At 42.2% G+C, this 25,617-nt stretch overlaps 2 protein-coding genes across 3 annotated transcripts in view; one reads left to right on the forward strand and one right to left on the reverse strand.

Moving 5' to 3' along the window:
* The window catches only part of LOC149264464 (ATP-dependent Clp protease proteolytic subunit-related protein 3, chloroplastic-like), a 338,818-nt gene that overhangs the window by 243,163 nt on the left and 70,038 nt on the right, over positions 1-25,617 (reverse strand). The window lies entirely within an intron of this gene.
* LOC149264465 (uncharacterized) lies at positions 9,392-10,075 on the forward strand. Its single transcript, XM_089389731.1, has 2 exons — positions 9,392-9,719; positions 9,844-10,075. Exons 1-2 carry the CDS (start codon positions 9,411-9,413, stop codon positions 10,045-10,047), a joined length of 513 nt encoding a protein of 170 aa, XP_089245857.1. The 5' UTR covers positions 9,392-9,410; the 3' UTR covers positions 10,048-10,075.

Genomic DNA, 25,617 nt, shown 5'->3' on the forward strand with positions numbered 1-25,617 from the left:
AGTTACCAGAAGATGGATGCAGATGTGTACCCAGGTCTGGATACGGATCTGCCAGATTTTTGAAAAGCCGAGATCCAGATACAGTGGGGAAACAACAAATACAAAAGAATTATAAAAATATTTTTATGATTAAAAGATCAGAGTTAAGAATCAAAACCATTCAGGAATCACAATAATAGAACTATAAGTCATGACCCAAAAAGAGATTTCTCATCAATGTTATTAGAACCAGACCCACTCTGATAAGGGATCAAAGTCATCCAAGTCTGTGTTGCTTGATTCAAAGGTCTTGTTCAGCAATTGTTTGCATTTCAACCTAGAGTTGTATTGAACATGAACCATATCTTCAATTGGCTGTGTTTCTTCGTGTATATACACTCAAAAACATTTCTATTTCACTCATACCCATAAGCATTGCATGTATGGCTCAACATCCAAATTGCAAATTTTTGCAAATAAGAGTTGAAAGTAAAAAAATCTCTAGCAAATGGCTTTGAAACTGACTTAACTTTTGCAATGAAATATACAATTTGAAAACTTTGCACTTTCTTACCCAATGGTCCTCAGCCGGCAGCCAACAGCCACCAACTAGCTCGTTGTGCCACTTCTCCACCACCTGAGCCAGCCATGTCGTCCCCCACCCATTTGTCATGATCGTATGTTTGAAGGTGGGCCTCCCGAACCTAAAGGTATGCTTTGTCATTTGGTAATTGAATATAGCAGTTTGCTTATCATGGACACTTCTAGGTATGGGTTAATGGGGGAAATTGGCGGAAAGAATGGTCTAGGTCTGTGCTCTTGTCCCCTAGACCCCCTTTTGGATATTAACCTTGAATTCTAGTCCCGTGGCATTTCTTTTACTAATGAAGCGAACAAAGTTCCTTCTACAAATTAATTACTCCAGAAGACTTGGAATATGTAGATCTCCATTGAGGATACAAGAAAATTCAACGTAGGCGATAGTATTTCACGGAAAACCCTAATTTTGGCTTTAGGGATAGTATTTCACGGAAAACCCTGATTTTGGTTGCGTGGTCTTGCTCCCTCATCCGCATATATTACCCCCTTTCCACTCATTATTGCCCCATTCATCATTTCTCCCACCTCGGTCCACATTCCTCCATTGGGTCCACATAGGACTAGCTCCCCCCTTCCCCTTGCCCACACCTTGGATCAGGCCTAGAATGATGCCCCAGAGGTTGATGCAGCTAAAAAGAAAAGTAAAATCACAATTGGCCACATTCAACAAGAAAACATACAACAAAATGCAAAAGATGGTCGGGACAAACACATTTAGCACGTGGGCAAAACCCAATACATGAGCTCTACCCCATCATACTGGCCATCACCCTGGTTCTTACAGGCTCTATGAACCCCCTTCATCATATAGGAACCCATGATTGCCCCAACCCCTAGTGGGCAATGAACTGCCCTACCTTAAAAGGGGGTATCCACTGCTATATCTCACACATCTTGCTCTTATCCCTTGACCTTGAGCAGTTAATTAAAGAAAAATCATAAAAAAGGCAAAAGGCATATAAAGAAGGGTGGAAAAATCAAGGTTATGGCACCTCATGTACCACGATTTCTCCCTCCTATAGATGATATACCCAAGTATGGGCTTCCCTTTTATTCGCTACCCTTGTACCCCAGCATGTAGCCCAAGGCTGCCCCTTCTCATTCTCTATTCCATTCACCGCTTTATCACATACCACCACCTTTTAAAGGATGTACCTTGGACATATTATCCCCTTTAAAAGTAGAAACCACCTAATGGGATATTTGGTCAACCCCGTTTGGAGTTTGGAGATATAGCACATGCTAAAGCCCATTATGGAAGGGCAAGCAATTATGAAATCCCCACCTGTGGTCCATGGTTTGTAAGCTCTTTTACTAGATTTCTTTGATGACTTGTTGTATTCAAAGGCTAGGGGATGCATTGGATCTTGCGCAAGATTGCAAGTGGTCTCCATCTTGGGTTTCATCTCTCTATACAGGGTCCTAACGCTCTAGAGGGCTACATTAGCACATTAGGGTGTGTGTTGAGAGCCATGGGCTGCCACAACAATAGATAGCACTCCATGGATCCCCAAAGATGTTCAGAGATTGGCTCGAGATCCATCGATTGGACGAGGAAGATGCACCCAGTTCACCTTTGCCCAACCAACCCCACAAATGTACCATGCACTTGGCAATTGACCCAAGACATGTATGATGATGTGGCATCACCTACACCATCATCTAAGCCCTTACAGATGGTCTACAAGCATCTTCGACTCATTTGGAGACCCGTGAGGTTATTATTGTACCCCCACACCCACTCAGAGCACCACAGATTTATTGTTTGGAGAACAAAGGGCCACCCCCTTGTCCATCACTTTTGAGGGTCTTATTCTTCATTATGGCACCTATGGACCTCATCAAGCCTCTTGGAGAGCCCTTCGACATGTATTGTTTATCATTTGACCTCTTAAGAGGCTTATTATTTCATTTATGAGCTAGTTTGGTGGGCTTATCACCAAAATTTAGGTTATTAGCACATTATTTTATTTTTGGGGCTTAGGTAGGCCTAAGAGACTAATTCGAACTCCTAATTAGTGTATAAATACAAGTGAGATGAGTTTATTTTCTCATCATCACTTTGAATTGGATCACTCTTCTCTTTAGAGAATATCGCACTTTTTATGGGATGAAGAATTGGAGCATGGATGAATTTTGATGTTTGGATTGGTGTATTTTATCTTGGAGCTTCTTTATTGTCAAATTGTTGCTAGTTGGATATGTTCTATTACAAGTAAGTACACTTTTAATACTATTCCTGTTTTACTTTTGTCATATGCATTGAATGGGATTTTCGCTATAATAGGGCCAATTATTGCATTGCATAATTGCAAGTTTGTGGAATTATTGCTTCTATATAGCATCTCTCACTGTTTGGGCCATGTATGTGAATGAAATCTCCTAGGGATAGTTCCACCAGTGAATTCATCTTGATAAGCCATCTCTTTTGCCAATCGAAGTATAAAAGCTTTGAGGTCTCTTCCTCTTGCCCTAAAGGCTAAGCGAAGAAGTCCTTAAGGCCTCCTTAACCGAAATACAAGTTCCTTTCTCATTATTCTCCTAGACTCCATTCTCCCCAAGGGATTAAGGGACTAGTCCTCCAATAGGTGATCACTCAGAATACTTTTCTTCACCTTTCCCTCTATCTTCTAGGTCTAGCCAAGTTGGGTCACCTAGGGCATCATTTTCCCGACAAAATAACCCAAGAAAAAGTTCGATCTCGTAGCCTCTACTACGTTGGCGTGTCCTCAAGCCCCCCTCCAATTTTCAAGCCATTCCAACGGTGGAGTTGTGAGATAACCCAAGCCCTAGCTCCGAGATCAAACTTTGCCCTAGTGTTCCCTAGGATAGTGCCTCATAAGATCAATTTTAAAAGTTTAAGTGGAAATTCTTGTTTTGATCATTTCCCCTTCCTTGTCTAGGTTAATATCATCATTGGTTGCTAGATTCTCTCTCCTTAACCTAGGTTGGGTCCACTTGGTCCTGTGTGGTCCCACACCTGGAAAAGTCAAATCTTCAAGAACCATTAAGGAAGTCAAGTCTAATATGGATTTTAGGATTGAGAAACTCCTTTATAAGGCATACTCCTTTAAGCTAACCCTTAAATCCTCACCTCCTTATCTTAGAAATCTTTGTACCTTGCTTAACAAGCAAGTAAGCTCTATTCATAACCCTCCTTCTAGGAAAAGGATCATTAAGGTCACTTCACATCCATTGGTTGATTCATCCTTCACGAGTGACTTTCTATATACCAGGTCTCCTCCCATCGGTGAAAGTCCGTAAAGAGTAGGGAGTCTTAGCTGAGGTGATAGTGGTCTAAGCCTCCATCATTGCCCTTTGATCTAGCAGTTGTCCCTTTAGGAGTCCCTTTTATGCCACCTACTAGTTTGAGCGGTAACATTTTGGCGTCGTCGCCAAGGAGGAAGAAGGTCTACCTCCCTAGTGAATCATTGAGGAATTGAGTCATTGATGACATCTATAAAGCATTCCTCTGGCGACTCCACTCATTGTCCAAACCCCTAGTTTACTTGAAAGCGACAACATTCCTCCTTTAACTAGGGCTAAAGAAAAAAGGGGAGAGCAAATTCCATCACTTGTTGGAACTGCCCTTTTCCCAAAATTTGAGAAAGTCAGTGATCCATCTCCAAAGATGCCATCTAGTTCTAACACTGACCCAAAACAAGATCAACCCAAGATGACCAAGAGTGAAAGACACTTGGTTAGTGTCTTTGCCCCTTTGAAATTGAGTGATGATCCCAAACCACTACCTGAAAAATATAACCGATGGTTACCCAAGTTCAAAGGGGATGCTACTTGGACTGCCCATGGTTTTATTGAGGAATTCTATTGGCAAATGTCCCCTAGGATGATCTTTGACGAAGATAGGTTCATGATGTTTTTTGCTCTATCACTTGAGGGACAAGCAAGAGACTGGTACCTTAACCTTCCCCCGGCATGCATAGAAGACTCTGATGACTTTGAAGACCTATTCATGAAGAGTTGGTCATGCAATGCTCAAGGGACCTTTAACATTGAAAAATTCTACCAAATAACCAAGGGAAGGGAAGATGTACGAGAATTCATTCAAAAATTTGATATGGTAGTCAAAGATATACCTGATCATTTGAAGCCATTCGAAGCCAACATTCCTGATAAATTCATAAGAGCGGTGGGTGGCCACTTCACCTATGTGTTAAGGGATAAGAAACCTTTAACTTTGGCTAAAGCTAAAGAGATAGCAATGGAAGTCGAATAAAACATATGAATCTCAAAGGTAGATATCACTAACCACCCTACAGCTAGAGCTGAGGTCAAGAAGGAAAAATCCAATGATCAACACGAAGAAACTCTCCTTGCCATTCTCAAGAGAATGGACAAGTTCACCGAAGAAGCCAACACACGTGATAGGGTTATCATGAACAAAATCACTGCCTTGGAAAGGGCCCAAAAATCTAACTGAAAACCCTTTCCCAAGAAGCAAAGTGAAGAAGATAGGTTGAGCTCTTCTCAATTCCCAAACACTTTGGCTCCAACTAATGTTGTTGAGCCAGACCCATCGTTTGAGGATGAGGAAAGTGAAGAGGAAGAAAGTGAGGATGAACAAACTGATGAGCAGGCTAACCTTGTGGAATCTAACTTCTTCGACATTTTGCTAGGAGGGTCATATACACATCCTCCCATTAGTGAGGTCACCCTTAAAGAGGAAAAGGAAGAATCCATTCTTAACTCTGATAGCAAAGGAAGGTTCAAACGGCTCCAATATTCACGAAAGGAAAATAACACAGACCCCACAACCTCTAAGGAACCATCTAAGGAAGACTCATTGCCTAAGGAAGCCCCTCCCAAAGAATCTCTCCCTGAAATTCCTCCCAAGAAGGATCCCCCAACCAAAGCCAATCAAAAAAGGATCCTCCGAGGAAGGAAAACATCAAAAAGAAAGAAAATGGGAAAGAGGTTAAACTTGACATTGACATAGGAGTTGTCGTAGGAAGAATGACCATACCCCTTCCTTTGAAAGAAATTGCTAAAGTTGCCGAGCAACGACAACAAATCAAGAAGCCCCTGGGAATTCAAGAAGAAGAATTACAAAACATTCATATTCCTGACAGAAACCCTGGGTACAAACCATTCATTCTCACTTTTGCTATCAATGGCCTCCTCCTACACCACTGTATGTTAGACTCAAGGGCTTCTACAAATATCATGCCCTTAAAAGTTATGAAGCAATTGGATCTCAACATCACTCGGTCGTACAAGGTGTGTGGTTTTAACTCCAAGCCTGTGGAAGTAGAAGGTCTCATCAAGGACCTTAAGGTTTCTTTGGCTAGGAATCCCGACAAATCCCTCCTCATGGATGTTGTTTTCATTGATATTCCTGATGTGTGGGGAATGTTATTATCTAGGAAATGGGGGGCTACCGTCTGGGGTGATGTTCAAATGGACTTGTCATATGCTATCATTCTGCAATATGATGGAACTCCTTTTATCCTTTATAGGGAACCTTGTTGATTTGGGGTAGCATCAGATGTGCTCTAGCCACGAAATTTGGTGGAAAGGCTAAGACACATGAGATCTCCAATACCCAGAAAGCGATTGGGCAAATTCTAAACATTTTGGGAGATATTAAAATAATTAATATTTTTAATGGAGTCCCTAAGTCTAAACTTAGGAAAATTAAAATATTAATGTGAATTAATATAAAACTGTGTTAGAATGGTCCAAAAGTCATGGGTCAAGCTAGAACTAATCTTACTCGTTGATTAGGGACTTAATCTCGGTCGTTGATCTATCAACAAGAAAAGTATAAGATGAGGCTTGAGGGTCACTTGGAGAACACACCAAGAGAACAAGATTTCGACTTTCTGGGGCTGGGTTAGCTGAGAAAGTTGAGAGAATGATCTGGAGTTGCAGCTGAGGGGCAGTGAATACAGAAGCAAAGAGTGCTAGAGTGCAGGGATCAGCGCAGCAGCCGAGAAAGCTAACGCAGAGGGCAAAAGTCGGAACTGCCGAGAACAGTCGAAATTGTCGGGAACTGCTGAAACTGTCGAGAAATCTGACGCAGAGCGTAGAAGCTAGAACTGTCGGGAACAACCAGAACAGCCGGGAAAGCTAAGGTAGAGGACAGAAGCTAGAACTGTCGGGAACAGTGGAAACTGTCGGGAACAGTGGAAACTGTCGAGAACTGCCGGGAAAGCTGACGCACAAGGCAGAAGAGGCTGACACAGTGCCTAGAGGCCAGGGTTGCAGGAATCGCCCCCCCCCCCCCCCCCCCCCCCGGATCCTAACCCGGAACCGCGACCCGTGCGGAATCGTTTCGGAATCTCGAGGCGAAGCGCGATTCCAAATCTCAGGTGGCGCGATTCCGTTTTTTAAACACGCTTCCTGGTTTTTAGGTGGCGGTGGCCCGGATCCGCGCTTCGGAGGGCGATTCTGGCATCCGGTTGCGCCACGCAACCCGCCCGGAAGCGCACGCAACCCGGACGCAACCCCGACGCAACCCGGACGCAACCCGCGGGCAGCGAAAATGAACTTAAATTTTTTTTAATTTCTTTTAAAAGTTAACTTAACTTAGCATGAGGGGGTGGGTTAGGGTGAGTTTAGGGTCAGTTTAGGGTGAGTTTAGAAAAGAATAAAGCCCCCATTCTCTTCTCATTTTCTCACTTTGAGTTTATGAGAGTTGGAGAAGAGAAGAGAGGAGAGGAGAAGAGAAGAGAGGAAAGGAGAGGAGAAGAGAGGAGAGCTTGGAGGAGTGAAGAAGGAGGAGCTAGGAGGAGGAGGAGCTTGGAGCAAGAGCTTGGAGGACTTCATCTACAAGAGCTAAAGAGGTAAGTTCAAACCCCAAACTCCCTTGTTTTTTTGAAAAAAAAATTGTATTTTTCTCCTCCCTCTCCTACTCTTTCCCATTGTTTCTACTTGCTCCTTTATTTACAGGTTGTCCACCACCTATATCCATATTCCAAGATGGTGTTCTTTTGGCTTCTATGTATCATTCCACTCTTGGTTTTAATGATGGCAAGGGTGAGGAATAAAGGGGAAGAGGAAGGGGATGAACTTGGTCCTAATAGTAGTGACCCAATGTATGATGAGGAGGAAGGGTTTGAAGAGGAAGGGGATGAACTTGAAGGGGACACTGAAGCACAAGATGGGAAAGGTACATCAAATCCCTTGTGGAACTATGTGACCAAACTTGAAGGGGGAAAGGGTGGTGGATCTTACAAATTTTTGTGCCCTCATGGTTGTCATGGAGGAAAACCATATACGGGTTCATATACCCGTCTGAGGAGGCATCTTTGTGGGGTGCTGGACAGTGATGAAAAAAAGGGTTCTGTGGGGGTAACCATTTGCCCAAACATTTCAAGTGAACAAAGACAAAAATACATCCAAATAGAGATGGCTGCACAACAAAAAAACAAGAAACAAAAAACTCATTCTGAATCAAGTGCAACCTCTAAATTTGGTAGTTGCCCATCTCCTCATGGTACTTCTGCAACCTCTGGAGGTAGAAAAACAATAGGGGATTTCCTTAATGTTGCTGGGAGGGATGATGTGGATGGAAAGATAGTCCGTTTTCTTTGTGCTTGCGGTGTACCATTCAATGTGCTTCGCTCTCCCTATTGGCATGACATGGTAAAGGCCATCAATGAAGCCCCAAAAGGATACAAGGCCCCCAACTATGAGAAAGCTAGAACAGTGTTATTAGAAAGAGAAAAAGCTAAGGTTCAAAGAGCTTTGACACGTTTTACACATGAGTGGGTGGATTATGGGGTATCCATTGTATCAGATGGGTGGACAAATATTAGAAACCAACATTTGATAAATGTTCTTGGTGTTTCTTCTAGTGGTGCAGTATTTATTGCATGTCATGACTCCTCCTCCATCAGTGCAACTGCACAAAACATTGCAGATCTCCTATTGAAATCAATCAAAGATGTTGGTCCGAATAATGTGGTTCAAGTGATCACAGATAATGCAGCAAATTGTAAGGCAGCAGGAAAAATTATTGAGCGTACTCATCAACACATCTTTTGGTCTGGGTGCCTGGTTCACACATTGAACCTTTTGATGCATGATATTGTGAAACACAAAGATTGTGGGTGGATTGCTGAGGTTTACAGGAAAGGGAAGCAGCTCATTAAATTCATCACAGGGCATACAAGGGTAAACTACTTCTATGGCACTTACTCCAAGTTGCAATTGCTTAAAATTGCAAAGACAAGATTTGCTAGTTATTACCTCACCTTTAGGCGGCTAGTGAGGGTGAGACAAGCTTTAACTAATCTGGTGTGTGCTGAAACATGGGCTGAAATTAACACTGACACAGATGGTGCTAATGTAGTCAAGGACACTGTTCTTGACAGTTACTTTTGGTCACAGGTTAAATATGTTTTGCAATTCACCAAACCAATTTATTACATGATCAAGTTTGCAGATTCAGATCGACCAGTAATTGGGGAGGTGTATGAGCAAATGGATAGCATGTTGGGGCAGATTAAAGACATTGTTGAGCCTAGAGATACCACCTTGTACAATTATATTCGTGAAGAGGTGCAAAACCGATGGGAAATGCTAAATATTCCATTGCATGCATTAGCATATGTTTTGACACCTAAATACTATCATCCATCATGGCTTTCAACACCAGCACCTGGGGGGGAAGCAGGAAAAAACCACACCAAGATAAAGAGGTTCACGAAAAATATATGGCTGCATTGAGTAGATTAATCCCTGATGATGAGGAGGCTGCATTGGTACGAAGACAGGTGAGCAACTATACGCTCAACACTGGTCCATTTGGGAGCATGCATGCAATTCAAGATCGAAAGACTTTTTCTGCTCTTGAGTGGTGGAACATGCATGGAGGGGCTACTCCACTTCTACAGAGTTTGGCATTGCGGGTGCTATCACAGGTGGTAAACACTTCTTCTGCAGAGAGGTGTTGGAGCTCTTATTCTTTCATCCACAGTGTTAAAAGGAACAGGTTGAATTTAGACCGGGCAGAGAGCTTGGTTTATGTTCATTACAACTTGCGATTGTTGTCCCATTACTGTGAAGATGCAAAGTCTAATAAAGACTTGTTGATTTGGGACAAGAATCCAGAGGAGCCCAATTTGGAGGATGGAGTGTTGCGACTAGAGCAATTAGAGGATGCTCTTATCCAGGTATGTCCATTGTGGTATGAATTTTCCAATTTTCCCTTATAAAGCATTTCTCTAATTCATGTTTTTAATTTTTTTGTTAACTAGTGTTTTTTTTTTTTTGCATGAATTTTTTGAGCGATTCTAGGATGATGATGACCGTGTTGATATGCCACCACCCCCACCCCCATCTGGTCCCTTGGTTCCTAGGTTCCATGGTTCAACACCAACAGCAGGGGGTTCTTCTTCATCAGTTCCAGTGCCACGACTTACACAGGGACCATCTTCTTCATTGCCACCACGTGGAGGCCCGCCATCACGTTCTATTCGTGGTGGAAGGAGGAGAGATTAGTAGATATATTCACAATCTACTTCTTTTTGTCATAGATTACTCATTAGAGTTGTAGACTTGTGAATTTGAATTTTGAACCTTTTTGGCTTGGCGGTGACCAAGTGACATATTTTGTAAACATTATTATTTGAATTTTGGACATGACAAATGTTGACAGTTGCTCACTTGCTAGATAAAATTATAAATCATAATATGCTCTATGTTTTATGTTTTATAATATGCTTAAATGTTTTATGTTTTATAATATGCTTAAAAATTTGATGTATGTTTGTAATAGCTAGAATATAGATGATTGTTGTACATACTAGTAACTACAATGGAATCATGGATGCCATATCTATCTTGATTTATGCAAAAATATGCATGTTTTCATGTCTTCTACAATTAATTTGGTATTTGGGATGTTTGTTTTGAGTATAAATGCAAAAAAATATAAAAATATATATATATATAGCAGACGCTTCCGCGGACGCTTCGCTTCCTAGATTTTTGGAAAATGACGCTTCCGCGCTCCGCGCTTCCGCTTCGCTCCCGCTTCATGCAACATTGCTAGAGGCTGACGCTGGGATTTTTCGTGGGGCAGATTGGAGCTGAGGCACTGCGAGAGTGTTTATCCTAGGTTCCGGCCGAAGCATCTATCTCCGAAGGAGAGGTACTACTGCCGAGATTTTTCTATGTAGGGTGAGCCGGATTTGGCACCCAAATTGTATTCTGAAACTGCTTCATAAATCAAACCCTCAAATAGTTGCACCGATTTTCCCGCATCGGGTTTTTCCAGGGACATTAGTCCAAAAATAACGATGTCATTTGTGTGCTTGTTTCTGTTTCCTTCAGTTGATGATCTGTAACGTGTTGAGCATGTACTTGTGTTTATTTTCAGTATTTACATGGTAAATAACCTGTTAATTAATCAAAACAAGTAGGCAGGAATAAATCAGAAAGTACATGGAGGGTTTCTAACGTGTCAGACTTAGACATTCCAACATGGTATCAAAGCTTGGTTGCAGATCATAGGATAACTGAGGACATCAGCCGAGCATAGCAGCAGCAGCAGAAAATAGTTGTCCCGAGTGATAGAAGTTGTTCCTAGCAGCAAAACAGCAAGGAAGGGGTGACGCAGTGCCTGCATCATCAAGTTCGGGCCAAGAAGAGGCTACGCAGAGGCTGAGGGAGGCAAAGACAAGCTCACGCAGAGCCACGGAGAGGCCAGGAGGGCTGACGCAGTTGGCTTAGGGAGCTAGTTTGTCGGTGCTGGGACTACGCAGAGCCTAGGAGCTCTCACCTTCAGGTTGCTGGGGTTTGGGAGGCTGTGGATAAGTGGCAGAGTGGAGTTGGTGGGGTACTGTTGTCAGAACAGTACCTAACAGGACAAGGCCAAGGTAGAGGGCATTGTTGCCGAGGTGGATTTCTAGCCAAGGAATCCGGATCAGTGTTGTTGCACAGACGATCAAAGAGGGGCAACTTGACGTTGGCAGAAGGATTTCTAGGTGGGAAATCGGGACTCAGAGGGAGTCCAGAAGAGAACTTCCAAATGGGAAGTAAAGAGACTCAGCAAGAGTCGAACCGAGGACTTTTAGACGGGAAGTGGAGAAACTCAGCAGGAGTCGAACCAAGAACTTCCAAAAAGGAAGTAGAGAGACTCAGCAAGAGTCGAACCGAGAACTTCCAGACGGGAAGTGAAGAGACTCAACAGGAGTCGAACCAAGAACTTCCAGACAGGAAGTGAAGTAGACTCTGCAGGAGTCGAACAGAGAACTTCCAGACGGGAAGTAGACTCAGCAGGACTCAAATAGAGAACTTCCAGGTGGGAAGTAAAGAGACTCGAAGGAGTCAACAAGAAGAGCAGAGAGATGGCCATGAATGGGCTGAGGGATCAGGACAGGTTGGATGACGCATCCAACTTTGTCATCTGAAAGGCCAAGATCCATTATGTTTTGTGTACCATGAGTGCACACACACCACTTGAGTGGAAGTGGGGAGACATCAAGTTGTAGTCAGGCAGACTATAGGCGATGAGGGGCAGGATCCTCGAGGTACCTAGCCTCTTGGATTAAACCTTGCTTGCTACAAGAGCCCTGAAGAGGAGTAGCAATACTGGCGATGTTAATAGAGACGGATACGGATGGAGCGACAGAGGGAGCTACAGTGCAAGATTCCCAAGACAGTGCGAGGCTAGCAGGCTACAACAGTGCGAGAGGCACGAGAGTGTTGCACCAATGCAGGATGGCACAGAAAGGTGTGCAACGGTGCGAGATGCATGGAGTTGTTGCAGCAGCCCAGAGGTCAGAGAGGGAGCACTTGTCAGCGACAAAGGGAGCTTCAACATCGGGAGTGTCTCTAGCCTGACAGAGATGTCAGAGTTGGGAGATCAATTACTTACTTCTAAATAACTGAGTTGCAATGCAGCAGTTAGCAGTGTCGGTGCTATGGGCAGCACGATGCAGCATAATGAGGGGATGCAGTGCAAACGCAGCAGTGGTAGGCAACAGCACGGATGCAGAGGGAGTTGTCGTACAGATGCACCAGTGGTAGTGGCAGAGCAATCGATGGCAGTACAGGATGCAGCAGTACAGATAATGGGCAGCAGACCTACCATCAGGGACCGATACCAGATGATCAAAGTAATACTCAGTGAGGAGTATTGCTAGAGCACAGTCCTCGCTAAGAGGGAGTGTTGATTTGGGGTAGCATCGAATGTGCTTTAGCCACGAAATTTGGTGGAGAGACTAAGGCACATGAGATCTCCAATACCCAGAAAGGATTTGGGCAGATTCTAAACAGTTTGGGAGATATTAAAATAATTAATATTTTTAATGGAGTCCCTAAGTCTAAACTTAGGGAAATTAAAATATTAATGTGAATTAATATAAAACTTTGTTAGAATGGTCCAAAAGTCATGGATCAAGCTAAATCTAATCTTAGCCGTTGATTTGTCAATGAGAAAAGTCTAAGAGGAGGCTTGAGGGTCACTTGGAGAAGACACCAAGAGATCAAGATTTCGACTTTCTGGGGCTGGGTTTGCTGATAAAGTTGAGAGAGTGATCTGGAGTTGCAACTCAGGGGCAGTGAATACAGAAGCAGAGAGGCAGAGATAGTGCCGAAAGGATCAGCGCAGCAGCCGAGAAAGCTGACGCAGAGGGCAGAAGCCGGAACTGTCGGGAACAGTCGAAACTACTGGGAACTGCCGAAACTGTCAGGAAAGTTAACACAAAGGGCAGAAGCCGGAACTGCCGAGAACAGTCGGAACTATGGGGAATTGTCGGAACTGCCGGGAAAGCTGATGCAGAGGGCAGAAGAGGCTGACACAATCCCTAGAGGCGGACGCTGGGGTTTTTTGTGGGGTAGATTGGAGCTGAGGCGTTGCCGAAGTGTTTATCTAGGATTTCAGCCAGAGCATCTGTCTCCGAAGGAGAGGTACTACTACCGAGATTTTTCTCTATTGGGTGAGCCGGATTTAGCACCTAGATTGTATTCTGAAACTGCTAAATAAATCAAACCCTCAGATAGCTGCACTACTTTTCCCACATTGGGTTTTTCCAGGGACATTAGTCCAAAAATAACGGTGTCATTTGTGTGCTTGTTTCTGTTTCCTTCAGTTGATGATTTGTAAGGTGTTGGGCATGTACTTGTGTTTATTTTCAGTATTTACATGGTAAATAACTTGTTAATTAATCAGAACAAGTAGGAAGGAATCAATCAAAAACTACATGGAGGGTTTCTAACGTGTCAGACTTAGAAATTCCAACAAACCCACCTACCTATCTCATGTGATCAAGCCTGGACCATACTATGAAACACATGAAATTGAGAAGCCTTCTCCCATTCTCCCGGCTCAAGAAGTCTGTATCCTCAAGCGACCAATCTCTAAAGCAAGCAAAAAGTGGAAGCCTAAAAAGGAATATAAGGTTGAGGACTTGGTCTTGGTTGATAGAGACCCAATGTCTGTCAAGATTCATGGAAAGGTTGGGGAAGATTATTATTACATTGCCAAACTCAATGATGAACTTTGGCGCGCGCCGGTCAAATTAAGTCATATCACCACTTTCCTTGAGACTTGACATTCTATCATATGCATGGTAGAGTAGGATGCATTGCATGTTGATTTTGCATTAGAACTAACATCATATGATATTTCTCATGCTAGATTAGATGCATCTAAATTAAAATTTGCATATTTTATTTTTATGTTGATTTTATGGCCTAACATTAAGCATGTGTGATCATGAGACGTCGCGAAAGCATGCTGCCCCATGTTCCTCGTCTATTATATGTGCAGGTAACAAGGCTACCGTAACCAAGAGATTGTTGGAGTTCTCATGACCAAGGTTACTTGGGAGCGGAAGCGGCAGTGACATTTTCAAAAGCTCTTGATTCAGGAGAGGGAGCGGGAGTGACATTTCCAGAAGCTCTTGGTTCAGGAGAGGGAGCGGGAGCGACATTTTCAGAAGCTCTTGGTTCGGGAGCGAATTTTTATATAATATATAATTTTTTATATTTTGATGCATATATGTCAACAAAAGCATGTAGAATGATGAATTAGATGTAAAAAGCATAAAAACATAAATTGAACCATATAACATCAATCATCTATAAGTTATAATCTTCATTAACCACGTCCATAAGTTAATATCATACAACATATTGAGTTTCATTATTCATCAATCTTAAAGTTTCAAGCTTTCAAAATTCAATATATAGCATTTATCATCATTGATCACCAAAGTTGTACTTGTAAGCTAAGTGTAACCATTACAACAAACAATATCTAACATGAAATGAAATGAAACAACTTTCAACTTTCACGAAGCATCATATTCATAATTCATTATCAATGAGTTATAATTGCCAACTTCAAACTTAAATTGCCATATATTGTTTACAAAATATATCATAATAAATATGAAATAGTCAACAGTTATAAAAACTACTAGAAACTAGAAAAGACAAGTAAATCTATTATCTATTGCTAATGCTTGGGCCTCTTGCCGCCACAAGAAATGTCTAATTTTTTAGTCTTGTTGGAAAATCAGGATCTTTGTCATTAATATCACCCTCTAAGCATTAATATCCAGAGGTATCTTTATCATTACCTCTAGATCTATATAGGTATATTTGTCATTAATATCGCCCTCTAAGCATTAACATAAGATAGAAAAAAAACGTAGAAGCACTAATATCCAGAGGTATCTTTGTCATTACCTCTAGATCTGTATAGGTATCTTTGTCATTAATATCACCCTCTAAGCATTAACATAAGATAGAAAAAACGTAGCATGTCAAATCAAGATTTTGTTTGAGTGATGGGTACATTTTTAGTAGGGTCATGATACAGAAGTTCGACAACCAATGTCACTAACATCAAGGTACATAGAGGAATTCGTGCTCTTTATTAAATATGGGTTCCATATCCTAATACATGACAAAATCCATTGGAAACATTGCAATTCCCCCAATCCTGAAAAAAATGACAAGCCTGCTAGATTTTGAATGAGATCTAAATTCTACTTTCTCCATATGAAATCTAATGAGGCCAGAACCACTCTCAAACATCCTGAGCCATTTCATGGTAATGTTAAAAATTTAAGTAAAAGCATGAAAATGAAGATTAAGGAGAACGTCACTTTCACTTTAAGAATTTAACATTACCATGAATCGCATATCAAGACTAGGGCCATAGGCTTGATCATTAGGCTACCCCACTCAAAATTTATTTGTTTCCTTGAAAAAATATTGCATTTGGAATGTTACTGCAACAAAAAAAATTGCAAAAAAGGCTAGGGAGCGAAAATTTGGCTCTTGGGGTCGTTCTCAAAATTCGATCCCTTTGGGAGCAATTTCGAGAGCACGCTCCCAAGGTCGCTTCGAGCACACAGATTCGAGGGGGAGAGTCGCTCCCCGCAACCTTGCTCGTGACCTCCTCTTCGAGTAGCTTTGTCCACTTCGCGACAGATCACGTCCCAGTTAGAGCCAGATGTTAGCCACCATTTTGTGGGTGATATCCCTAAGAGAAAAAAATTCTCCAAGATGGTCCTCAACCAACAGCCCCTTGCAGACACCAACTAGCTCATTCAGCCACTTCTCTACCACCTGAGCCAACCATGTGGTCCCTCACCCATCTGTCATGATCATATGTTTGAAGGTGGGCCTCCCAAACCTAAAGGTATGCCTTGTCATTTGGTAATTGAGTATTGCAATTTGCTTATCATGGACACTTCTAGGTATGGATTAATGGGGGGAATTGGCAGAAAGAATGGGCTAGGTCTGTGCTCTTGTCCCCTAGACCCCCTTTTGGATATTGCCCTTGGATTCTAGTCCCATGGGATTTCTTTCACTGACCATTTGGCTTTAGGGATAGTATTTCACGGGAAACCCTGATTTTGGTTGTGTGGTCTTGCTCCCTCATCCGCATATATTACCTCCTTTCCATTCATTATTGCTCCATTCATCATTTCTCCCACCTGGGTCCACATTCCTCCACTGGGTCCACATGGGACTAGCTCTCCCCTTCCCCTTGCTCACACCTTGGGTCAGGCCTAGAATGATGCCCCAAAGGTTGATGCAGCGAAAAAGAAAAGTAAAATCACAATTGGCCACATTCAATAGAAAAACGCACCACAAAATGCAAAAGATGGTCAGGAAAAACACATTTAGCACGTGGGCAAAAGCCAATACATGAGCTCTACCCCATCATACTGGCCATCACCCGGGTTCTTACAGGCTCTATGAGCCCCCTTCATCATATAGGAACCCATGATTGCCCCAACCCATGGTGGGCAATGAACCGCCCTACCTTAAAAGGGGGTATCCGTTGCTATATCTCACACATCATGCTCTTATCCCTTGAGCCTTGAGCAATTAACTAAATAAAAATCATAAAAACAAAAAAAACAAAAGGCATATAAAGAAAGGAGGAAAAATCAAGATTGGGGCACCTCATGTACCACGATTGCTCCCTCCTATACATTATATACCCAAGCATGGACTTCCCTTTTATTAGCTACCCGTGTACCCCATCATGTGGCCCAAGGTTGCCCCTTCTCATTCTCTATTCCATTCACCTCTTTATCACATACCACCACCTTTTAAAGGATGTACCTTGGACATATTATCCCCTTTAAAAGTAGAAACCACCTAATGGGATACTTGGTTAACCCCATTTGGAGTTTGGAGATATTAGCACATGCTAAAGCCCATTATGGAAGGGCAAGCAATTATGAAATCCCCACCTGTGGTCCATGGTTTGTAAGCTCTTTTACTCAATTTTTTTGATGACTTGTTGTACTGGAAGGCTAGGGGATGCATTGGATCTTATGCAGGATTACAGGTGGTCTCCATCTTGGGTTTGGTCTCCCTATACGGGGTCCTAACCCTCCAGAGGGCTACATTGGCACATGTAGGGTGTGTGTTGAGAGCCATGGGCCTCCACAGCAATAGACAGCACTCCATGGATCCCCAGAGATGTTCAGAGATTGGCTCGAGATCCATCTATGGACGAGGAAGATGCACCTGGTTCACCTTTGCCCAACCAACCCCACAGATGTACCATGCACTTGGCAATCGACCCAAGACTTGTAGGATGATGTGGCATCACCTACACCATCATCTGAGCCCTTACAGATGGTCTACATGCATCTTCAACTCATTTGGAGACCCATGAGGTTATTATTGTGCCCCCACACCCACTGGGAGCACCACAGATTTATTGTTTGGAGAACAAGGGGCCACCCCCTTGTCCATCACTTTTGAGGGGCCTATTCTTCATTATGGCACTTATGGACCTCATCAGGCCTCTTGGAGGGCCCTACGACATGTATTGTTTATCATCTTACCTATTAAGAGGCTTATTATTTCATTTATGAGCTAGTTTGGTGGGCTTGTCACCAAAAGTTAGGTTATTAGCACATTATTTTATTTTTGGGGCTTATGTAGGCCTAAGAGACTAATTTGAACTCCTAATTAGTGTATAAATACAAGTGAGATGAGTTCATTTTCTCATCATCACTTTGGATTGGATCACTCTTCTCTTTAGAGAATTTTGCACTTTTTCTGGGATGAAGAATTGGAGCATGGATGAATTTTGATGTTTGGATTGGAGTATTTTATCTTGGAGCTTCTTTATTGTCAAATTGTTGATGGTTGGATATGTTCTATTACAAGTAAGTACATTTTTAATGCTATTCTTGTTTTACTTTTGGCATATGCATTGAATGGGATTTTCGCTATAATAAGGCCATTTATTGCATTGCATAATTGCAAGTTTGTGGAATTATTATTTCTATATAGCATCTCTCAATGTTTGGGCCATGTATATGAATGAAATCTCATAGGGATAATTCCACTAGTGAATTCATCTTGATAAGCCATCCCTTTTGCCAAGCGAAGTATAAAAGCTTTGAGGGCTCTTCCTCTTGCCCTAAAGGCTAAGCGAAGTAGTCCTTAAGGCCTCCTTAACCGAAATACAAGTTCCTTTCTCATTATTCTCCTAGACTCCATTCTCCCCAAGGGATTAAGGCATTACCCCTCCAATAGGTGATCACTCAAACAATACTTTTCTTCACCTTTCCATCTCTCTTCTAGGTCTAGCCAAGTTGGGTCACCTAGGGCATCATTTCCCCGACAAAATAGCCCAAGAAAAAGTTTGATCTCCTAGCCTCTATTGTGTTGGTGTGTCCTCAAGGCCTCCTCCAATTTTCAAGCCATTCTAATGGTGGAGTTGTGAGATAACCCAAGCCCTAACTCTGAGATCAAACTTTGCCCTAGTGTTCCCTAGGATAGTGCCTCATAAGATCAATTTGACAACTTTAAGTGGAAATTCTTGTTTTGATCCTTTCCCCTTCCTTGTCTAGGTTAATATCATCATTGGTTGCTAGATTCTCTCTCCTCAACCTAGGCTGGGTTCACTTGGTCCTGTGTGGTTCCACACCTGGAAAAGTCAAATCTTTAAGAACCATTTAGGAAGTCAAGTCCAATAAGGATTTTAGGATTGAGAAACTCCTTTACAAGGCATATTCCTCTAAGCTAACCCTTAAATCCTCACCTCCTTATCTTAGAAATCTTTGTACCTTGCTTAACAAGCAAGTAAGCTCTATTCATAACCCTCCTTTTAGGAAAAGGATCATTAAGGTCACTTCACATCCAATGGTTGATTCATCCTTCATGAGTGACTTTCTATATATCGGGTCTCCTCCCATTGGTGAAAGTCCATAAAGAGTAGGGAGTCTTCGCTGAGGTGATAGTGGGCTAAGCCTCCATCGTTGCCCTTTAATCTAGCAGTTGTCCCTTTAGGAGTCCCTTTTATAACCCCTACTAGTTTGAGCAGTAACAGGCATGTTGATGCCCGCTTTTTGAAAAAACCACTTGTTATCTGCTGGATTCAATTATGGTCTATTGATGCCTGCCTCTGTGAGAAGCCACTTGTTATCTGTTGGATTCGATTATGGTATGCTGGATTCTACTATGGTTGGTGATGCCTGCTTCTGTGAGAAGCCACTTGTTATCTGCTAGATTCGATTATGGTCTGCTAGATTCTACTATGGTTGTTGATGTCAGCTTCTAAGAGAATCCATTTATTATCTACTGGATTTGATTATGGATATTGATATTCACTTATGTGGTTGTCGATGATTGCATTTATGAGAAGCCACAGCTGAAATCTATTATTGTTGTTGATAGATGCTAATGTTTGCTTCTAACAGAAGCCCCTGCTGAAGTTGTATGAATAACTGAATGTTGTTGTTTGCTGAAATATTTGAGATCCACCATGGCTACATTTCTGATGATGAACTGGTTGTTGATGTTTAAGTGAAGAAACTGGAATGACTAAGAATCCCCTTGAAGAGGGAGCATTAATTACATAACATCATATTATGGACGATCTCCTGTAGGTTGTGTATCATGAGACCTTGTGGTTCGGGAGATGTATTGTTGATTCCTCTTGTAGGTTGTGTGTCGTGAGACCTTGTGGTCTGGGAGATGTATTGTTGATTCCTCTTGTAGGTTGTGTGTCGTGAGACCTTGTGGTCCAGGAGATGTATTGTTGATTCCTCTTGTAGGTTGTGTGTTGTAAGATCTTGTGGTCCAGGAGATGTATTGTTGATTCCTCTTGTAGGTTGTGTGTTGTGAGATCTTGTGGTCCAGGAGATGTATTGTTGATTCCTCCTGTAGACTCTGCCGTGAGACCCTGTGGTCCGGGAGATGTATTGTTGATTCCTCCTATAGGCTATGTGTCGTAAGACCTTGTGGTCCGAGAGATGTATTGTTCATCCAGGTGGATAGTGGTGACCACCCGCCTATTCCACTTGGACCCCCACCATTGTTTCTTTCAGTTTTTCAGTTTCCTTATTTGTAGCACAATGTACTATTTTTTACAGTTTTTCGGGTCCTGAACTTCCGAAGCTGTTTTGAGGCACTAAACGACATTTTTAGGTAAAATCAAGGCCAACATGGGTCGTAGGACCACTCAAAAGTTGTAGTCCTCGGATAGATCTTTCTAACGAGCGTCAAATGAAGATCGTATGCCAAAGTTATGACCCCAAGAAGTTGAAGTACTAATTTACGCAAACGGGGCCCATACTTTGGCGTTTCATCTCCTAGGGTTAGGTTTTTGGATGTTTAGGGTTTTCCATTGTTTCTTAGTAATAAATAGGCCTTTGTCCCTCATTGTAACATAATTTAGAGGCATGTAGCCACCACATCTCTTCTCAAAGATAAGCTACCATCGCCCGAGCTAGTCTTATTTCCATTATGTTTGTAAGCATACTTTAGTATTTGTTATTAATGAAACGAAGTGTTATTTCTATTGCATCTTTGTATTTATGGTTATCTCTGTAATTTGTTGCGTTCCTGTTTAAATTCGGATCAATTGTTGATTCCTCCTGTAAGTTGTGTGTCATGAGACCTATGGTTCGGGTGTGAAAATTCCTTGAAATGCAGCAACTGAAAATATTTCTCCTAACTGAGAATTAATTATACAGTTTTTTTGTTTACGACAAAATAACGAAATATTCTCACTGTAATTTCTTCACCAAATAAAATATTGCATAAAATAAAATAGGAATTGAGACATATGCTAGCACACACACAAAAAATTGACACTGTTATTTTTATAAAAGTCCCCGAAAAAACCCAACTTGGGGTGCAACAATACGATGGTTTATTTTATTATGTAGCAGCAAAATTTTTGAGTACAATAAAATGTTGCCAAACTAGCGAATCTGCCCAAGCAAAATATTGGAAAAATTATCTGAGGGATAATTACCCTCTCTCCAAGCAATCCCGCAACAAATTGAGCCTCAAAACTGGCTCTGGAATACTTCTGCATCAGTCTTCTGCGCTCCCTCTTCGCATATCCCACACGTGTTGCCTAGAAACTGCCTCTGATGTGACATCTATCCTATTGCTGCATCTGGAAACGATTCTTCCTGCCTCTTGGAAATTTTCCTGGCCATTGGAAGCTTAACCAACCCCTGCTCTGGCTAAATCAAACTCCCTTTCTTGAGGCTTTGCGCAATCCTTGCGCAACCTCCTAGAGCTAAAATTCGACCTCCTCTTCTGACTCTTCCAGATTTGGAATCCTCCCCCAATATTCTGTTTCTCTGCCCCTCTAACACCTGCTACTCACTCACTAACTCGATCTCCACTGTTGAATCACCTGCCACTAGGAAATCGAACTGTCTGAGCAACTGAGTATCTGTTATTGTGTGTTCTCCATCTACCCATCAACCTCCTCCTATAATCTCCAGTTGGGACTCCAATAGCCAAGATTAAAACATAATCAATGGTTGAGATTATTTTTGGATCGATACGTGTGAGTTTCTAGATTATTCTCACCTTTCTCAATTAATACTGATTAATTAACCAGATTTCCTAAGTTTAGGCTTAAGAAATATTAAAAATAAACTAATAATCTAATTGAGACACTTCTAGGTGGAATTACTAAAAATGGGTTATGAAAAACTCATGTGTTTTAGCCTCTCCACAAAGTTTCGAGACTAGAACAACTTCGATGCTACAAAAACAAACACTCCCTCTTAGCGAGGAAGGTGTTCTAGTGCTGCACCATTGCTGCTACAACACTTTGTCTCTGTATCACCCCTCTATCATTTTGTTGATGTCTAGCCACTGTGACTACCTGTCATTGCCCACCAACCACTGCGAAACTCTAATGCTACATTCGTGTTGTTGCTGACAATGTTATACTGTTGCCAACTCTACACCTGCACTACAACTCCCTCTCATTTGTTGCAGTTGTAACTACAACAACTGCAACTGAGAAGCATCCAAAAATAAATTGTCCCTACTATTGAAATGGGTTCTCCACCATACTCAATTGTTCTCTGAAATAGAAGAACTTAGCTCTTCCTAAAGCTAAGTTTTGTGGGAACATATTGTTGTTAGACCACTCCACGCTGCACACAATCTCTAATGAAATGACACTGAATATCTATGTATTTCGACCTATCATGAAACACCGGATTCTATGAGAGCTTGATGTAACTTTGATTATCGTAGTAATCACTGGTCGCCTCCATCTTTTGCTTGAACAAGCTTACTAGTAGCTTCCGAAGCCATATAGTTTCACACGTAGTTGTGCTTGCTGCCATATACTCTGCTTCTGTAGAGCTCAATGCTATTGACTTCCGCTTCCTGCTACACCAGGAAACCATTCTTAATCCAACGTTGAAGCAGTACCCAGAGGTACTTTTCCTGCCCACTGAATTCCCTGCCCAATCTACATCTATGAATCCACATAGTCTGACGTCATCCGCTCAGGTATATTTCAACCCATACTCGATGGTGACACGCACATACCTCAAAATATGCCTCGATGTTGTCCAATGTCCACTCTTTAGTTCCACCACACACTGACTGAGGGTATCAACTCCGATGCAGATATCTGGCCTAGTGTTTACCAGATACATGAGAGACCCGATGAGTTGTCTATACAAGGTGGGGTCAACATCCTTGTCGGATGCATCTATCTCCTTCCAGTTGGTGATCATGGACGTAGACATGGGTCTACAATCCTGCATTCTGAATCTCTTCAGAATATCTTTAGCATATCTTCCTTGCCCAAGGAAGATCTCCCCATCCTTCTGCCACACTTCCAATGCATCAACCCCAAATCCTTCATATAAACTCTAATGTCAAGTTCCTCTTGCAGTCCTCTATAAGCCCTGATGACCCTGTCAGTGACAGATAATCCACATATAATACTAAGATGAGTGGCTCACTCCCTATCATTAAATAGTAAAGGTTGGGACCTGCGTCACTCTTGAAAAATTCCATCTGCTGCAAATAGTTGTCAATCCAACCATACCAAACCCTAGGAGCCTGTTTGAGCCTGTATAGATCTTTCTTCCATCTGCACACGAGTGCACCTCTCATGAGTTTCAAAGCCCTCAGGTGGTTCTATGTACACTTCTTCCTCTATCACCCCATTCAAGGATGTTGTCTTGACGTCCATCTAGTGAATCTGCCACCCCATCTGCGCTGCTAGGGATATAACTTGACCTGATAGAAGTGTATCTAGCAACTGGGGCAAAGGTCTCCTCATAATCTATCCTTTCCTTCATTGCATACCCCTTTGCCACAAACCTAGCCTTGTACTTCTCCACGTTGCCATCTGCAGCGTACTTGATCTTGTCGATCCAACGAGAACCTACAACTAACTTATCCTCAGGTCTCGATACTACCCCCCAAACATCATTTGTCATGATAGAGTTCTACTCCTCTACCATGGCATCTATCCACACCCGATGCCATGCATCTTCCCAAAAGCTGGAAGGTTTTGCAACCTGAGCCACCAATGCTTGGTACTTGTCAGGTCGTCTGCATTGTCTCATGTTTGTCCTAGGAGCTCCAATAAACTCTTTTGCATCTCTCAATGTCTGACGAACTTCTCTGTTGGCTCGACCACTAGTGGTGGGAGGTTCTGCCAACTCCTCATCCTGCCTTTGTTGCTCCATCTGCTATGAACTCACTAGATCTCCTACACTTGAGGAAATGTTGGTACTATTTACTGTACTAGGTCACTGTCCTACTGGCGGTCCCACTAGCTGCCCCTGTTGATGGACCAATGGAACCTCTGTTGGTTGATTCTGATCTCCTACAGGCATCTCACGAGATCTCTTGAAAGCCCAGTCCTCCATGAACTTTACATCTCGTCTCACAACAATATTCCTATTGCTATGAATGTAGATCTTGTATGCCTTTGAGGTTTCGCTATATCCAACAAGAAACCCCTTCTCTGCAGTCTGATCCAATTTGGTTCTCTTCTCATCTGGCACATAATAATAAACAATGCTTCCAAATATTCTGAAGTGACTAACTGTTGGTTTCTTCCCAGTGAAGACTCCTTCTGGCATTTTCTTCCCCAATGCCTTATGAGGAGTTCTATTTTGAATATACAATGTTGTGTTACATTCCTTTGCCCACAGAAACCTAGGCAAACCTTGGTCATATAACATTGTTTTTGCAACCCCAACTATAGTTATGTTTTTCCGCTCTGCTACCCCATTATGTTGTGGATTATATGGAGTTTTCCACTCTCTTTTAATGCCTTCCTTAACACAAAAAATTGTGAAGCCTTTATCAATATACTCTCCACCATTATCTGAGTGAAGCACCTTAATCTTCTTCCCTGTCGCATTCTTCACGAGAGCCTTGAACTCCCTGAACCGATCGAACAACTCATCCTTGGTCTTTAGGAAGTAGATCCAGGTTTTCCTAAAATGGTCATCAATAAAGGTGATGAAATATTTAGCCCCACTGAGAGCTCTAGTGGAAATTGGGCCACAAATATCTTAGTGTAAAAGTCCTAACATGTCATCCGCCTTAGTGTCACTTCTTGGGAATGCTTCCTTAGCATATTTCCCAAGCACACATCCTCTGCATATATCATCGTGCTTCGTGCCAGATTCTGGAACCCATGCTACTATTTCCCTGAGCATCTTGAGTGATCCAAGATGTAAGTTCCCATTCTTCTATACCATAGCCCATTTAGTTCCTTCCCACTACTATTGTCACTACCTACCAGTGCCATTGGAGAATCGAGCTACAAATTATATAGCCTATTACTTCGAACTCCAATCTGTCTCGCCCTCTTCCAGTTTGGGTGTTTGACAAACACCCTCTTCCCTACGAACTGGACATCATATCCCTTATCCTGTAGCTCGAATACTGAAATCAGGTTCATACCTAATCCTAGCATATGCAGTACATCTGTAGCGTTGGTACTTGCTCCCAACTCCCTCTGAAAATCGATGGTACCTCTCTCTACTGGAGTACACTTCGTTATGTTTCCCATCGTAATTTGGAAGTCCATCTGCTCCTTATTGTAGCTAGAGAAATATTCTCTCACCCATGTCATGTGAATTAACACTCCATTGTCTATATACTAGACACTCTGTGAAGTTGATCTTGATAAGCAAGCAAATTCCTCCTCCAGTATAGAAGACAGCTCTGAAGCCCCCTAAATATCAATTCGATCCATGGTCATACCGAAGAATTCTAGGTATATTCTAGTGTGCTTATTTCTCTTCCTTTTGGTATTGAACCTGCTCTAGCAAC

Source organism: Pinus tabuliformis, chromosome 6 (assembly GCF_031772625.1).
Source record: "Pinus tabuliformis cultivar Carrire ecotype Pingquan chromosome 6, CPIR1, whole genome shotgun sequence".
Lineage (NCBI taxonomy): Eukaryota > Viridiplantae > Streptophyta > Pinopsida > Pinales > Pinaceae > Pinus > Pinus tabuliformis.

Excerpts from the sequence above, each read along its gene's own strand:
- LOC149264465 (XM_089389731.1), top strand. The coding sequence starts at position 9,411 with ATGCATGGAGGGGCTACTCCACTTCTACAGAGTTTGGCATTGCGGGTG. Across the intron at positions 9,720-9,843 it reads TAGAGGATGCTCTTATCCAG|GATGATGATGACCGTGTTGA; the intron begins GTATGTCCATTG and ends GAGCGATTCTAG.